The sequence below is a fragment of the Cervus elaphus genome, chromosome 7 (assembly GCF_910594005.1).
Source record: "Cervus elaphus chromosome 7, mCerEla1.1, whole genome shotgun sequence".
In the NCBI taxonomy this organism is placed as follows: domain Eukaryota; kingdom Metazoa; phylum Chordata; class Mammalia; order Artiodactyla; family Cervidae; genus Cervus; species Cervus elaphus.
The window spans coordinates 1,422,642-1,440,442 of record NC_057821.1 but is presented as its reverse complement, the minus strand read 5'-3'; the positions used below and the strand labels follow the sequence as shown (position 1 = coordinate 1,440,442).

Here is a 17,801-nt window from a genome sequence, read left to right as displayed (position 1 = left end):
AAGATTTCCTAAACCCTTTCTAAGAAAATATCCTGCTTTTAAAAACTGCCCACGTTTAACCCGGTAAGACAGGTTTTGCCAAGATCCCACAGCTGGTAAGTGTCAGAACCAGGATGCTGACTTCAGGCACGGTCCTGGATCACCAGGCAGCAGCCGCCTGCAACGAAGAGAGCAGGCCCTTCCTATCTCCTTCCATTGGTGCCACCTTCAAACAGGGCACCCTTACTTCCTGTTTCTTCAAGTACGACTGCCATAAAGGTACTCTGCACATCCAAAATGCTTTGTATTATTAGCATGGAAGTGAAAGTCGCTCAGTTGAGTCTGACTCTTTGCGGCCCCCTGCACTATACAGTCAATGGAACTCTCCAGGCCAGAATACTGGAGTGGGTAGCCTTTCCCTTCTCCAGGGGATCTTCCCAACCCAGGAATCAAACCGGGGTCTCCTGCATTGCAGGCGGATTCTTTAACAACTGAACCACCAGGGAAGCCCTTGTTAAAACATCACTAAAGCAAACTGCTGTTGTCATAAGCCCACATATTTATCGCTACCCCCCATGCTTTTGTGTCTCTTGAAATGTTCCTTGCAGATCAACTAGACAATCCAAATGCAGTAATACTTTCAAGTTTCAAGAACTATCTTTTCAAGGCCGAAGCGGTAAAAAAAAAAAAAAAAAAAAAAAACACCATTCAGCCTGTTTCTGACCCTCTCTAGCAGTTTTACACACACGCGCACACACACACACACATGCACCAAAGAAACACACAGGTGGCTGGCAGGCTGGGACTGACACACACACTACACACTATTGTGAACAAACGAGGGCCAACTGTACAGCACAGGGGACGCCATATTCTGTGACAGCCCGTATGGAAAAAACGTTTCTAAAAATAGCAGATACACATATAGACACATAACTGATTCACTTCGCTGCACAGCCAACACTGAGACAATATCATAAATCAGCTCTACTCCAGTAAAACCGAGGGGAGAACAGAGGGAAGAAACACAAACATTTGGCTACAGACTGACCTGGAACAATGCAGCAGTTTTTAGATAAATGTCACTTCAGAAGCCAAAGTGTTGGGTAGGAAAATCAGGATATTGTCATTATCCTCAAATTAAAAACAATTAGGAGCCCAGCGGCGGCAGGGCCCAGGCACTGGCCAAGCCCACCGCTGGCGCCTCGCACCTTACTCCCGGCTACCAGCCGGTCCCTCACAGAACGGCCCGGGTTCCAAGGCCAGCTGCCCGCCCCTCAGGAGAGGACGACCGCCCGCCCTCCTGGCTCACAGGGCCCCGGGGCGCCGGCGCCCGTTTCCCAATGACAGGGCCCCGTTTCTGGCTCACACGCCCCCTGCGGTGCGGGCTCGGCTCGCCGCTCCCACGTTCCCAGCTCACGCTCCCGGCTCCCCGCCCCGCCAGGCTCGCCGCTCACCCGCCGCCCTCGCCCCAGTGCGCCGGCGGCGCTCCCGGGTCTCACCCCCGAAGCAGGCCCGCGCTCCCCGGCCGCCCGCCCCGCGCAGGCGCCCACCTGACTCGCCGCCCACACGACCCCCCGACTGGCAGGAGCCGGCGGCTACTCACCACTCACACGCCCTCAGCGCCCCGCGGACCCTCGTAGAGGCTCGGCTAAGCTCTCCGCCCGGCGCCTGCGCGGAGTTCTGCCAGAAGGCCCTGGAGCCGCCCGGGAGCTGCCCCGCGCGGCCGAGCGAAGGCTCCCTGAGGCAGGGCGCCGTGAGGGCGGGGGCGGGCGGGCGCCTCCCGGGGCCGCTACTCTGGGGCTGCACAACCGCGAGCGGGATGGCGGTTGTGCTTGTGGTTCCACTCCGTGGCTGTGGGCGGGTCGGTTTCGGTGGCTTCCCGCGCGCGGGGGTCGCCGCCATTTCCTCAGCACCCCTCGCCGCCCCGCTTCCTCGAAGCCCCTGCGCGCGCGGGCTGCGCGGTGGGCGTCTCGCCCCGGTGACGCGCGGAGAGACCAGGAGACTGGCGGTTGGAGCTCAGGTGCGAGTTACCCCGCAGAGGTGGGGGCGGGGTAGCCCGGGCGTTAGGGCCGCGCCCTGAGGGCTGCGGTGTGGGTAGCCCCCCAGGGCCGGCCAGGCAAACACCCTCCGTTCCCGCCGGGGAAGGGCGGGCCGCAAGGGGGCTCTGGGGCGGGAGGTTCGCTCTTCACTCACAAGGCTTTTCAGAGGAGCGATGGGATGTCTGTGTGTTTAGATAGCTGTCGCAGTGCTTATGGCTCATCTGGTAAAGAATCTGCCTGCAATGTGGGACACCTGGATTCAATCTCTGGGTTGGGAAGATCCCCTGGAGAAGGGAAAGGCTACCCACTCCACTATTATGGCATGGACTGCCACAGAGAGTCAGACTGAGCGACTTTCGCTTCACTAATTAAGGGGCTTCCCCATATTTAAGGGGCTTCCCTCATAGCTCAGTCGGTAAAGAATCTGCCTGCAAAGCAGGAGACCCAGGTTCAATTCTTGGGTTGGGAAGATCCTCTGGAGAAGAAAATGGCAACCATTCCAGTATTCCTTCCTGGAGAAACCCATGGACAGAGGAGCCTGGCGGTCTGTAGCCCATGGGATTGCAAGAGTCGGACACGATTTAGGGACTAAACCACCACGCAGTCCTTAGGGGAATGGATCGGATAAAAGAAAGACTGGTTCTGAGTGGGTTATGATAGACAGCACGAGAGATGGATGTGGTCAACAGGCTGGTCGGGGGTCACTGAACACCGTGTCCTGAGACGACAGGTCTTGTAGGTACAAGGACAGGGGTGGAGTTGAGAGGAATAGCGGGGGAGGGGAAGGACCGCGTCTCTGGAGGCTTCTCTCAGGAAGCAGAGTAAACATCTGGCGGTCATCAGGGAGAGCCTTTGGGTAAGGTGAGTTTTGTTTTGAACATTCAAGAGCACTTAATCTAACATTTGGGCCATTTAACAGATGGGGAAGCTGAACCACTGGAATTAAGCATCAAGTTAATGGGCATGTCTGAAATTGCAGTTGTTGGAAGCTGAACCCCAGCTTGAATTCTGTTCCAGTCTGTTATTCTTGCAACTTCAGGCAGTTACCTTATCTAAAAAGTTAGGAGACCACAGTGGGAGGTTCACTGCAGACAGATCGCAGAGGGGTTGTTGTTGTTCAGTCCCTAAGTCATGCCCCAGTCTTTATGACCACATGTACTGAGGCCTGACACCAGGCTTCCCTGTCCTTCCCTGTCTCCCTGAGTTTACTCAAATTCATGTCCAGTGGGTCAGTGATGTCATCCAAGCATCTCACCCTCTGTAGCCCCGTTCTCCTTCATCATATCCTCAATCTTTCCCAGCATCAGGGTCTTTTCCAATGAGTCAGGTCTTTACATCAGGTGGCCAAAGTATTGGATCTTCAGCATCAGCATCAGTCCTTCCAAGGAATATTCAGGGTTGATATCCTTTCAGATTGACTGGATTGATTTCCTTGCTGTCCAAGGGACTCTCAAGAGTCTTCTGTAACACTACAGTTCAAAAAGCATCAATTCTTTGGTGCTCAGCCTCCTTTATGGTCCAACTCTCATATCCGTACATGCCTACTGGAAAAACCATAGTTTTGACTATAGGGACTTTTGTCTGCAAAGCTCTCTAGGCTTGTCATAGCTTTTCTTCCAAGGAGCCAGGGTCTTTAAATGTCACGGCTGCAGTCACCATCCACAATGATTTAGGAGCCCAAGAAAATAAATTCTGCCACTGTTCTCATTTTTGCCCCATCTATTTGCCATGAAGCGATGGGACCAGATACCATGATCTTAGTTTTTGAATGCTGAGTTTTAAGCCAGATATTTGAGAAGGGTGGAGGTTTCAAATATGTCCCCACTAGGGTGGGAAGACTAGGTCACACGGGAGGAAAGGAGCCCAAAGGTGCAGACAGTGCCCACAGGTGCTGGCTTTTCAGACTGTTAGTCCGGCTGTCTATTTCGCTTAGACTTGAAGTGTTGGTTTCCCACTTTGGGAAGCGGCAGGGTGGAGGGGGGTATTCAGGGATGAACTTAGAAGTGTAAAATCACTGGCTTTTCTGGGTCTTAGAGGGCGTCAGTGCACCTTTTCTTGCAGTTGTGGCTGCCTTTGGGGGCTGGCCACTGGGACAGCTGAGTTGGAATTAGACTAAGACTTTATCTTGATCTGATTGAGCCCTCACACCCTGAACCCACACATGCTTTCAAGAATCATTCCTTCCTGGCAGATGGTAGCTGGTTTAGAGCAGGGACTCTGCCTTGTTCATTCCAGACTCCCTCATGGTTAGGTGCTGTGTTTGGCAAATTGGAATGATGCACTTTGTATCTGCAGAACTGATCATCGTTTGAGTCTTTAGGAAAATTATCTTGAGTTTCCAGGGGCTTACAGCTGGAGGTGGGAGCAGAAAATGATGCAATTCCCAGGGTAAATTTTAAAAATTTAAGTCTCAAAAAAAAGAAAAAAATTTAAATCTGAAAACTCGGTTGTATCTTTACAAGTTTATTTCATACTTATCTTTTGTATACCTGCTGATCTCCTAATCGTGCAAGAGTTTCAGCTGTCCTTTAAAATAATATTTGTGATAAAAGGAATACTTAAGTGAATTCTAGTAAATCAGACTTTTCCATGATATCTTTTTAACTAGTTGATGAAAGAGTAGGTAAAAGTCATGTTTCCATTTTTCATTAGAAATCATTTCTTACATCCAAGCAGCATTAAATAGTGTAATTTTATAGTTATACCCGTAGTGCTAAAGCATCTTTTTTTTTTCTTTTGCTAATGCATTTATTTTGGCTCTAACAGTAGATGAGTTGCTTATCATTGTTTGGTTTTGAGGTTTCTTTTTGTTTGTTTGTTTCTTTGTTTTTTGGTTTTCATTGTTATAGCATTATTGGGTTTTATTTTGGTAAAAATTTTAATTGAAATATAGCTTATTTACAGTGTTTCAGGCATAGGGGTTGCCTGTTGAGAAACATTGTGTAGCATTTATGAATTTTATAATTCTAGTATTTTTATACTTCCAAGGGAAATTGTTTTAGAAATTTGTCAAAGTAAAAAGTGGAAAAACTCCTTTTGCCATTCTGTTTTCTATCCTAGCAGTGTGTAGGTTTTTTTTTTTTTTTTTGGTAGTAACCTTTTAAGATCCTTTTCCAATATAGTAAGTTATTTTCATGCTTTTGTCATGTGTTATTACTTCTGTAGACTGTTGGTTTTCTGTCATCAGTTTTATTGAGGTATAATTTACCTGTAACACAATACACATTTTAATAGAGTTTTGACAAATATATACAATCCTTATAACCAGCAACCCAACCAAGATTTCTGCTATCCCAAGGATTCCCTTTTCTCTTTTGTGGCACTGGCTACTTCCCATCTGCAGCCTTAGGCAGCCAAGGATTTTCTTTCCCCTACAGATTATCTTTGTCTTTTTCATTGTATTTCTGGAGTCCACATGCCAGCAATAGCAAACTCCTCTGTACAGGGCCAGTTAGAAGCATACAGTGTGTGCTCCATTCTGTCTGACTTCTCAGTCTTTAAGATTACCCTTAATGACTATGTTGATTGTGTATTTTGTTGGTAATTCATTCCTTTTATTTTTGTTAATTGTGGTAAGTGATACAAAACTAAATGTTGCCATTTCTAACCATTCTTCTGTGTCCACTTCAGTGGCATTAATTATATTCCCATTGTGCAACCATCACCTCTATTTCCAAAGCTTTTTCATAACCCCAAATAAACTCTATAGCTTTCAAGTAGTGACTACCCACTCTCCTACCCCCTCAGCCTGGTAGCCTCTAATCTACTTTGCTTCTATGAGTTTGCCTATTCTAGACATTTCAGATGAGTTGCATCATACAATATTTGTCCTTTTGTGTCTGGCTTCTTTCACTAAGCAGTGTTTTCAAAGTTCATGTTGTTGTATCTATCAGCATTTTCCTTTTGACTGAGTAATTTTCCATTGACTAGACATACTTTGTATGAACATAGGTTTTCAGTTCTCTTGAGTGTATACCTAGAAGAGGAATTGCTGGATAATATGGAAATTCGAAATTTGACTTTTTGTGGACTCACAAGGCTGTTTTCTATAGGGCTGTACCATTTTACATTGCTACCTGCATTGGACAAGGGTTCCAGTTTCTCCCCATCCACTCCAACACTTGTTATTATAGCCATCTTAGTAGGTGTGGAAGGACTATTGGTTTTTCATAAGATACATAAGCAAAGACTGTTGTTACCAACTTGGTAGGGGAATTAATGAGTGTAATTGTATATGTTCCAGGAGGATGGACTGAGGCAAGTTCTGGAGGAGATGAAAGCCTTAGATGAGCAAAACCTACCTGATGTGTAAGTTGGTAAGTTGATATTTTAAAACAGTTTAAGAAATATGATATTGATGTCAGATCATCTTAACATTATTTTTTAGATGATTTGTTTGTGTTTTTTTTTTGTTTTTTTTTTAATTCTCTGTGAGCCTGGCCATACCCTAGCTATACAGAAGTAGAAGGATTTAATGATTGTTATGTCTCTAGGGACGAAATAGTGTTTGGCACATGGTAGATGTTCAATAAATACTTCTTGTTTGACTGGTGTGACTTGAAAGGAATTAGGGTGGATCCAAAAGAGATGATCCAGGAGCAAGTAACAGAGCTGATGAGTAAAGTGCATTGTTCCCACTGCTTGTTTTCATCAGTTGAGGCCTTAGTGGGCTTAAAGGGAGAACAGGCAGTTTGCAAATTTAGCAAACTGTGAAAGCTTGACTGAAGTTGGCTGGGAACTTGTGCTGCAGAACACTACAGCTTGGTAGGCTAGAGGGTTCTGGAGTTGCAGACTGTTTAGAGCCAAGCATGGTAGTTGGCACAGTGGAGAATTTGAGCTGAATGACAAACTTCAGAGGACCTGTGATTGGGTGAAGAATGAGACACAAGAGTACTGACTGCTGGTGGGAAAATGAGTTATTGAGAGCTCATCCTGGAGAGAAGTATGTCTGCAACTTGAGATTTCGTCCCTGGCCTTGTTCGGTAGTGTTTTCATCAGTTAGTTGGGCATGGAAATCGGTAGCATGTTGTTAGGGTGTGTGGAGTACACAGAACAGCAGGGACACTTTGCGGTGACTGTGTTACTGATGATGAGGAACTGATGTGCAAGAGGTCTGCGGTAAATGTAAGGGAAATGGAAAGTCGTGCACTCGGGTTCCCAAGTCCTTCATTTGTTCCTGCAACTCAGCAGTTATGAGCTGATAAAGGGCTCTGGTGTTTCAGTTGTAAACAGCAGAATCAAGAGGTTTGCCCCCATGGCCCTCAACAGTGTCATGCAGAAGGCAGGTGTTAAATGCAGGTAAAGCGGGTCAGAGTACCTGCTGTGAAGGAAAACACCATACTGGGAGGAGAGTCATGCACTGAAAATATTGGTAGATTGTGAAATCTGGGAAATTCTTTCCGAGGAATAGACTCTTCAGCTGGAGCCTGAAGAAGTGGGTTTTAGCGAGGAAGTAACTGTGGGCAGAGAGCATTCTAGTTAGAGGCAACAGCATGTGCAGAGGCCCTGAGTCTTGAAAGAGGGTGGGATGCCCAGGGACCTGGGCCTTCCCAAAGGCCAGTGTGGCTGGAACTTAGTGAGCAGGCCGAGAGCAACACCAGGGGAGATTTCTAAGCATGTGGGGCAGGTGGTGGCATGTTTGTGTTCTAAGGTCATCTAAGGATGACCCTGGCCCCATGTGGATAGGGGATGGTGGGATCGAGAGGGAGGATGGTGGTCATGCAGGTGACAGGAGAGGTGAGCCAGACCAGCGGGAAGGAGAACAGTTTACACAGCTGTTTAGGAGGTGACTGAACAGGCCTTGGTCCAGTAAGGGAATGATTTTCCTCTACTCATACCGTGAGGAAAATCAGGATGCAAAATTCTGTGCCCTATCCTCCTAGTTTGGTTCTGAGTGGGACACCACTATCATCAGTTTCTGGTTAAAATTGTTTGTCAGAAGAAATATATTCCTATTTAATTGCTCACATGGAAATGTGAATTTTTTAAGGAAGTTCTTGTGTACTGAATCAAGTACTTTGATGTTAAGTTGGGTGTATTTTATTTGTGCTATTCATTATAATCAAGAGCACATTGTAAGCACTGTGGAAAATAAATCTAACATTTCTAGAATGGCAGAAGTGTCTAGAACAGATCTAGAAGACATGGTACATCTATATACGTGGTAGAGATCTAGAAGACATGGGACATATATTTTGCCTCTATTTTCAGGGTCTGGAGCAGGCACATACATTTTGTATTTATCGGTTCCTTTTAACACTCTAAAGTAGATATTTATTAATTCTGTACAATTGGTTTTGTTTTGTTTTCTTTTTTTTTTCAATTGTGGTTAAGATACACACCAGATAGCTCAGTGGTAAAGAATCTGACTGCTAACGCAGGAGATGCATTCCCTGGTACGGGAAGATTCCCTGGAGAACGAACTGGTGACCCACCCCAGTTCTCTTTCCTGGAAAATTCCAAGGACAGAGGCGCCTGGCAGGATATAGTCCATGGTGTCAAAAAAGGTGGACATGACTGACTGAAAACACATACCATACAGTGTATTCTAAACATTCATAGTGTCATATAGCTATCACCACCACTACCTTCTCCAGAACTCTTCATTTTACAAAACTGAAATACCATACCCAGTAAACAATTGTATATGTGATTGGAAAGGATGATGCTTGTCTGATATCTAAGGAGACACATATTTTATAGGGTAAAGCCAAAATTTTCTCCCTCTCTGTGTAAAGAACCCTAAAGTACAAACATGCCCAGAGTTGAAGATAAAGAACTATTTCTTGGATGAGTGGAGGAGCACTTGACTTGAGAGTCCTTTGCTCACTTTTGGGAATAAGGATTTGAAAGTATTGATATCATAGAAAGAGGACTTCGTAGGATGAGAGCATGATGTGAGGCCATAATCTTATGCACCATGATATTTGATCTCTTATCCCATCATGAAAAAGGGATTCTAAAAAGTGAGGCAAAGATTGTCTTTTGGAGACAATGGAAATTCATCAGTGTACAAAACCCAATGTGCCACATGGCTAACCAAGAGAGTGGGAGTGTGATCCTAGGCAAATTAGTTAGGTATTTATTTATTTATTTAATTTAAGTTTGTGCACATAGCTTGCAGGATCCTAGTTCCCTGACCAGGGATTGAACCTGTGCCCTCAGCAGTGAAAGTGCAATGTCTTAAACATTGGACCACCAGGGAATTCCCTGACCCTTTTCTATTTCATCCTATTAGCAAAAGCTCTGATGTGGAGGCAGGTAGGTTAACTACTAACACAAATGGCTAATAACCAGTATGGCCTCAGTTGTTAGCTGGCTTTGAAAATGTGACTTGTTCTCAGTAGACATTCTTTTCCTTAAATGTTTTACCAGGAATAACGCAAAGTCAGGAGGACGGGGTGATTTGGTCCCAGCCATCAAGTTTCGACACTGTCCTTTGCTAAGAAGTCAGCGCTGCGCCGGAGCCTGCCTGTGAGCTTCTGTGTTTGCGGGGGTGGCAGGGAGCAGGGGGCGTTCCCGTTCCAGGGGGTGTCAGAAATTCTTGGCGATGTCTCTCTTCTATGAGCATTCTGAATTTTCTCTTTGTTTCCTTTTAAATGTTTTTTATCATGGAAAGTTGCAGTATTCTTAAATTAGGGAATAATATTACAGCCCCCCATGGAGCCATCATATAGGTCAAACAGTTCTTAACATCTTGCCATAATTGCTTCGTCTTGTTTTATGTGTCTAGGCTAAACATTAGGCACTTTACCGCTGAATAGTTCTGTGTGCATCTTTAAGAAATAAGGCCCTCTGGGGCCTTTTCTCACTGTATAGTTGACCTGTGACCACTGTGTAACTCTCCTGTCTGGAGCAGTGACCGTCCCTTCACAGCATCCATCCAGTCTGCTCCTCTTTTCCCTGTTGTCCCGAAGGTGTCCCCTTGCAGTGGTCTGTTTGCCTCCGGAACCAAATCAGATCCACGTGTTACCTTCTGGTGGTTCAGTCTTAAGCCTCTCCTGATCAAGACAACTTCTGCTCCAATGCGGTATTAATGTTCCAGGCATGACCAGCTGCTTCGGATTAGAGCCCTCAGGTGGGGTTATGGCAGTGTCTTGCCAAGGACTTTATGATTTCACATGTCTGCTGAAGAGATAAGTTAGCACTCTTGTTCAAATCTGTAAAGTCGGAAACTGGCTGAGCTTCTGGCTCAGCTTCTACAGTAGTATTTATAGTACTTGTCTTTTTGTTTTAACCTTTGATTTTCAGTAGTTTTTGGTCTGTTTGAGAATGGTAGTAGTAATTCTAAATGCTGTATGGAAAACTACTGTTAACAAAATAAAGGGTCCGGTTATGTTAGTTGCTAGAGATCCATCAGTAGGGTGCAAAGCTGGCATCATTATTTGGAAATTTTTCATAAAATATGTGTGTGTACATACTTTGCTTGGGGCTTCCCAGGTGGCACTTGTGGTAAAGAACTTGCCTGGCAATGTAGGAGACGTAAGTGATGCGAGTTCGATCCCTGGGTTGGGAAGATCCCCTGGAGGAGGGCTTGGCAACCCACTCCAGTATTCTTGCCTGGAGAATCCCATGGACGAGGACCCTGGTAGGCTACAGTCCATACAGTCACAGAGAGTCGGACACGACTGAAGAGACTCAGCAGGCACACACATACTTTGCTTATCTTTGTGAATATGTGTGATGAATTCTTGATTTCTTCAGTCACTGAGGCACAATATTTAAGGACACACGATTGAAGGCAAGCAGACTTGTGTGGAAATATTGGCTCTGCTTCTGTGAGATCCTAGGCAGGGGCCTCCATCTCTCCCTGTGCCTAAATTCCCTCATTTGCAAAGTGAAAGTCATAGCATCTGCTGCAGTGACTTCAGACACTAACTCCCTAGTTAGACCAAGCTTCATAGGTTAAGACTGCCCTCACTTCAGACTCCAGCCATGGTTTGGGGGTTCCCAGGGCCACTCTCCCTTCTGACCACCTGGCTGCAAATTCAGAGGTTCCCACTCTCCCCTCAGGTTTGAGGCTTTTAGCCTCTTGACACCATTGCAGAGAGGAGAGGGGAGCCAGAAGTAGGGCTCCGTCACCTGGATTCAGTCCGTCATAGTTTGATCCATCGATGCACCTGTGTCCTGACATCAGACTTGTGTGAGCTTCCCTGGTTGACACCACATCATGTGCATTGTTCCACGGCAGTGTGCCGGGAGGATGGTGTGTCCTGATTCCTCGGGGAGGGGAAGTCAAAGCTTCACATCTGGGACCCTCCCAGACCTCACCCTGGGTGTCTCTTCCTTTGGCTGGTTCTCATTTGTATTCCTTTCACTACAGTACAACAGTGGACGTCAGGGCAGTGCTTTCCTGGGTCCTGAGAGTCATTCTGGCCAAGTATTAAACCTGAGGGAGGGGTGTATGTGTGTATGTATGCACACACACTCTACTAGTGAAGGTTATTAAGATGTTTTTCTGTACAGTCTTCTCGGAGTTATCTTGTTTTAGTTTTCACAGAGATATCCAAGATATCTACTGGAATACATTTTTGTGAATAATGTATGAGCCAAGTTGCATGTCTGTGGTTGGTGGGGAGAGGGGGGGCTTTCTTTTGTCTTAGTCTGTTTGTCCTTGTACCTTTTTCATACTGTTTAAATGATTATAATTTTGTAGTACTTCTTAAGTAAGTTTTCCCATTTTGTTCTACTTTCTCAAGTGTCTTGACTATTTTTGGCTTTTTGCATTTCCATGTAAATTTTAGCCTTATTTGTCAAGTTTGATATTTTTAAACAATTGGAGTTTTGAATGAGAATGACTTGGATCTGTAGATCAGTTAACATTATTGTAATACTGAATCTTCCAGTCCTTGAAAGTATCATTATTAGGTACCACTGTGCAGAATGACCAATACCTACTGTTCTAGGTACCAGTGCTTGGTTCATAAGAGGCAATCGATAATATTTGTAGTTTGAATGAATGGTCATAGGAAAGATGCATGTGGGCATCTGTGCTGTTTTTGAAAGGCTTAGTGTACAGTTTCTGCAAGTTTATTTTCTTACAGCTTTGTCAAATGGCCGTCTTTATGTTTCCAGGTGGACTGGTTCAATGGTTACAAAATGTCCCTTGCTACCTACATGAGGTCATTGGCAGGAGACCAAGGTTTGGACATCACACAGGATGTGAAACCTCCAAAAAGCCTATATATAGAAGTAAGTATACCTTTTTAAAACATGGGTGTTTCTTTAATGCTTATAGTGTGCTTACTTTTGTCCAAAGGAGGGGATATAGGAATATATACTAGTGTATATAGCCATATAACTTGGAGACACCATAGGTTTGGTTTCTGACTCACAATAAAGTGAATATTCACTAAAACATCTCACACAAATCTTTTCGTTTCCCTGCGCATGTAAAACATGCTTACACTCATCTATTGAGTATGTCTCAGCATTATATACATATTTTATTGCTAAAAAATTCTGCTCTCTGACAATGCAGGGTTGACACAAATCTTTAGTTTGTAAAAAAAAAAAAAATCAGTATTAGAGAAGCACAATAAAGCAAAGCACAAACAAGAGAGGAAACATAAACCCAAGCCAAAATGCTTCCTGTAGTGGGAATGGGATTGAACAATTAAAAATTTCTGGCTGTACCTGTTTTTAAAGTTTTAGCTTTAGAACCATGTAAGTATTTTACACATTGTTAAAAGAAAATGAAATCAAAGTGAAAAACCAACCCAAAACTCTCCTTGGCATCTCCTTCAGTTTCCTTGCTGTCCATGCTGACCTATACATATATTCAGAGATTTGCCATTTTTCTTCCTCCCCATCAGAACTGGACAGTTTGAACTGCTAGAATTCCTCAGGAAAGAATGCTAAGCCTAACTACACAGAGAAGACACAGACAGAGCCTAACGCTTACCTGGAGGTGCATGTGCAGTGCCCAGCTACTGGACGGTTACTCCATAATGAAAAATAATGTAGGTATTGTAAAACATCAATTTTTCTTTTCAGGTGCGGTGTCTAAAAGACTACGGAGAATTTGAAGTTGAAGATGGTACTTCAGTGCTATTAAAAAAAAAAAAAAAAAAAAAAACATAGCCAGGGATTTACTGTCTTAGGATACTTTAACTTTTTAAGAGTGTCAAATGATGGAAATGTTGGAATCAGTAGTAAACTAAATACCACCTTGCGATGATCATTTGTGTCATAGACATTAAGTTTATCATAAAATATCCTTTTATCCTTTTTCTAAAAACTTGAAGCAGAGAGGGATGATACAGTTGACCCTTGAACATCATGTAGGGATAATGGGTGTAGTCAGACTGCCCGCTCCCCACAGGCTCTAGACACATGGGCTTCCGTTGTGGCAGCACGCAGACTTGGTAGTTGTGGTGTGTGGGCTCTGTGGCATGTGGATTCTAGAGTTTGTGGGCAGAAGCCTTCCTCTTGATGAGATTTTGTCTCTCAGGATCAATCTGTAAAACTGGGGTAGCTTAAAAGCATCATCTACTGTAGCGGACATTAAGGGGCCTCTAACATGTCTTAGCACATCTGAAATAAGTTCTCTATAAAATCTGTGTTATAGATCACCCACATCATGTGAAATATTAATAGGGAAACAGTTTCCTACCATACAGTCCTTTATTCTTGACTCTATGGGGCATGTTTCTCATTGGCCAGAAATGGGAACAAATGTCTTTAGTAGACATTGGAATAACTGTTCAGTGAACACCTCCATCATTTTCATTTTTTCCTTTTACTTATTGGATTTCATAGTTGTAAGACTTAAATATTCAGTTAAGTTAGACACCAGCCCTTGGCCCATGGGTCTTCATGACTGGTTGGCAGGAGTTTCTTTGGCCGTGGGTCCCACGCGAGGCCTTTGAGCTTGTAGAGAACTGTCAGGCGCACGGTGCTGCTGAAACAGCATCCGCTTCCTTGAGCACTTACTCTACTCGCTTCTTCAGTTCCTTTCTAGAGTTCTCTACGCTGCACTTTCTAATGCACTGTTTTTCATTTTTACTCAGGGATCTATATCTATCTAGTCTTTGAGATTCCTTTGGTTACCTGTGAGCTTGAAAAGTCTTCCTGCCTCACTCCCTGCACCTCCCCGTACCAGAATTTAGTCAGTGTGCCCTTGTGTGTTAAGCCTTGCTGTTTGGGAGGGAATGAGACCAGGAGATGCCATTCCAGCTCAGAATGAGAGCAGTGTGCTCTCGGGAGATACGGAGGATGAGCCTTAGCCGGGCACCACTGTCTTCACACACAGCGTGTGGCCAGCATTCTTGGGTTACAAAGACTTTTCATCCTTGAAGAATATGGGAGAAGAATTGCACTGTTAGAGGAATGACTGTTCAGACATAGATCCTCGAAGAGGTTTAGTGGAGAATACACTCCTTCCGCTTGCCTTCTTAGTGAACTGTTGCCACAGCCCTTGTGGGCCGTGGCCCAGATCACCTACCTGGCTTTCCTGTGTTTAAATCTTAAAATGCGAACACTGAGGAGAATACCTACTAGAATTCATAAGTCTTTAGTTTAGATTTAACTTAAGCAAGGAATGCATTTGTGTATAAAATTCAGATTTTAGTATAGCTCTAAGTAACATCAATTTCAGTTGATGAAAATAGCAAATATACTTAAGCTTACTTTAACTCCTTCACTGGTGCAGTTTGAAATATTCATCGTGTATTGCTGCTTTTTAATGACACAACATGTAATTTAAAACACTTTTCGTTCCTCTCTCTTCCTCCCCTCTCCCCTGAGCACTTTTTACCTCGGTGGAAGTACGAGCAGCTGATTAGACAAGGCGTTCTGGAGCGTGTGCTGTCATGACCCCTGGCCAGATGGCTGCTAAGACTCCCTCCTGGTGTGAGACTGCACCAACCAAGGTCACTTCTCCACCTCCCTCTCTACCTCCCCAAGGCCCACTGCTTTTTGGTTCTCAGATGGAAAATTTCTTTATGCAGGAATGCTTTGCAGAAGAGTATGGTTAGATTGTTTTCTTTTTTTTTCTTTTCATTTGGATGTTAATTTCTCTCTTTTTCATTTCTGAATATAATCCCATTACCTTCCATGGTAAACATATTTGTGAATCTGTGTTGTATGTTTGTACTTTGAAGTATTGGTTCTCAAAAGAGAGTTGCACTCTGGCCATGCAGAGAATCCACACACATCCACCCTGCTGTCCACAGCTCTACAGCAGAGTCCATGGTCAGGGTTTTAGCAGATGCTGAGCTTAAAGAGAATGCCTCCCGGCGCGTAAACTGCCATTTCTCATTCTGTCCTCACAGCGTGCAGGAGGTTTGAGTTTCTATCGTACAGGATTCTCCCCTTTGTGTAGTTAGCTGTCTCTGTGGTCACAACGTCCTACAATTCCCCAAATGCTCCCCTGTGTTTCAGTTTCATGCCAGTAAACACAAGTTAGCTGTTCGTCTCTTTTAAACACTGAGGGAGAGCTTCACCTGGTGTGAAGGGAGGCCTCGTGTCCCTCTGCCTCTTGGATTGTTGCTGGAAGTGTGCTGTGCAGGCCAGGGAGCTGCGTTTCCGAAGTTTGTTTCCAAATCCCATGGGCAGGTGGAGCTGGCGGTCTCTAAAGGACACAATGGATTTTGCCCATTTCCAGTGGTGGCTGGTCTGGCTCGTGCCTGTGTGCAAGCTTGTGTCGCAGGATGTCCATTTTGGAAAAGGAAATTGAGACTGGGGCTAGGAAAGGAATTTTGTGCAATTTCACCCCAAGAGTCACATTGACCAAAATCTCACAGGAAGAGCTGATCAGCTAAGTGGAGGGCAATTTCTACTGTCCATTGAAATGATAGGCATCAGAGAGGCACAAGGGGGTCCTACCTGCTGGTCAGTACCCTTTCTCCACCAGTCCCCTCCATGACCAGCCCAGTCATCTCAGAGACATTCAAGTTTAAAACCCAGATAAACCCAGTACCTGGCACTCTCTGTACAATTTATTTCTTAGACGGGAATATTTCAGGCCAAAATTATACTCAAGTAGTCAAGCTACGGAGAGCCTCTACCTAGGGTGTGGATCTGCATATTTTCACAACACACGTATTAAAACTTAGGTCAGCAGGCTGCCCTTGGCAGATTCTTTTCCAAGCAGTGCGGCTCACAGGATCTGGTTCCTGACCGGGGATTGAACCTGCACCCTGGGCATTGAAAGCACAGAGCCCTAACCATGTACCTCTAGGGAATCCCCTCATTCTTAAAAATACTTCTTTCCATAGATTCATAGCCAGATCAGATTTTCATCTGAATCTCTGCCAGGAAACAATAAGGAAAATTTCTCTAGTGAATGGGATGGATGATGTTTTAACTGTAGGCCAGTGGTCACTTCCCTTGCATTCTACTCTTCCAAGCATGTGGAACCATGTGCAGGGGAGCCCAGAGTCCATGTGAGTCAGCTGTGAGGAGGAACCTGCGGTAAAGGCCAATGCCCTGTTGCCAGCCCAGCATCATTCCTGTATATAAACCATATGATATACTTTTCTGATTCATTCCCAAAATAAAATAATAAGTATAGTTCTTATTTGAAGTAAATGTATACTGGTTGAAAAGTTAAAATTTTGTAGGTTTTATTGATTTATGTTGGTTGGTTCTATAGAGTTGTGTCTAGAATTTTAAAATATATATATTTTTTTATTTAAAGGTAATGCACAATTAAAAAGCTAAAAGAAAACATACAATGTAGAAAATCAAAGTAAGTTCCCATTTTACCTACTCAATGCCACCGTCCAGTCTGCCCATTGTTAACTGATTACGGATATAAAATGCAGTCCCATTTCAGGTGTTTTTCCAATGAAATACTTTTCAGTTTTTGTTCCTGATGTAAACGGAATCTTCTTTTCTGTTACATTTTCTAACTGGTTTTGGCTGATAAATATTAAAAAGCAGTGTGTGATAATGATTTGGCCATTTTCCTATATTAAGTCATCTCTTTTTCACATTGATTTTGTCATCTGGAACTTTCGGAAAAATGTTGACTACTGCTGGTAATAGCTGGCAGCTTAACCTTTTCCTCACTCAACCTGAATGACACTGTCTTCATCTCTCTGCCCCATAGTTCTCCAGGAAAACTGCCGAGACTTGTGGCCTCCCTCAGTGCAGCCTGACACTTCAAAATAAATTTAAAACTGTAGTAAAACAGTGGTAATTAACATGTTTTCCAAGTGTACTTTTGGAACTTGAGTGATGATCATATATGGTTTCTCCCTTAACTCCCTAAAGTTATGGATTGCATATATATATAGAACTGTTGCACTATCTTACAGTCCATTTGTAGCATTCTTTTGGCCATGGTGTGTTAACCATTCATTGAACTGCCAGATTGGTTTGCTGTTATTTTATTGTGGAATTTTGCAACGTTGAGTGATGCTGTTTTATAGTGCTTAGCAAGAAGGGATGGGTGTGTATGTATTCGCATATGTGTCTGTGCTTTGTGAGTGTTTTCAGTCATCTGTTCCTATGAAACAGCCATCGGAACACAATGGCTTTAAACCACACCATTTGATTGACTTTCCCAGCTCTGCAGGTTGACTGGGCTCTACTGGGAGGTTCTGCAGCTCTTGCTTAGGGTCCCTGTTGCAGGTGCATTCCTCTGGTGGCCTGACTGGGATGGCTTGGCCTCTGTTCTCCATGTGGGCCTCTGGCGAGGTTCTCTCCAGTGAGCTGGTTGGGCTTCTTACCTGGCAGCTTGGGACCCTGCAGGGTTAAGAGGGTGGATGTGGGTGCTGCTAATTTTCTGAACGACTAGGCCTGGTAGTGGACTAGCACCATTTTCTGCCAAAT

The 17,801-nt window shown here is 44.4% G+C and overlaps 2 protein-coding genes across 3 annotated transcripts in view; one reads left to right on the top strand and one right to left on the bottom strand.

Moving 5' to 3' along the window:
• The window catches only part of LOC122696853 (spermatogenesis-associated protein 31E1-like), a 37,684-nt gene extending 35,966 nt beyond the window's left edge, over positions 1-1,718 (bottom strand). The window contains exons 1-2 of one of the 2 annotated variants that reach the window (XM_043906970.1): positions 1,437-1,543; positions 1,031-1,064 (exon numbers count right to left, since the gene is read on the bottom strand). The gene's annotated coding sequence lies outside the window, so the exon portion shown is untranslated. Of the gene's footprint in view, positions 1-1,030; positions 1,065-1,436; positions 1,544-1,585 lie in introns of those variants that run through there. The other variant, XM_043906969.1, reaches the window with a different exon arrangement.
• Positions 114-13,200, top strand: LOC122697696 (translation initiation factor IF-2-like). The gene is made up of 7 exons (XM_043908695.1): positions 114-258; positions 1,134-2,002; positions 6,265-6,329; positions 9,396-9,494; positions 9,938-10,098; positions 12,096-12,212; positions 13,017-13,200. The coding sequence occupies exons 1-5, from the start codon at positions 114-116 to the stop codon at positions 10,023-10,025; spliced, it is 1,266 nt and encodes a 421-aa protein (XP_043764630.1). The 3' UTR covers positions 10,026-10,098; positions 12,096-12,212; positions 13,017-13,200.
• Positions 13,201-17,801: the final 4,601 nt, after the last annotated feature.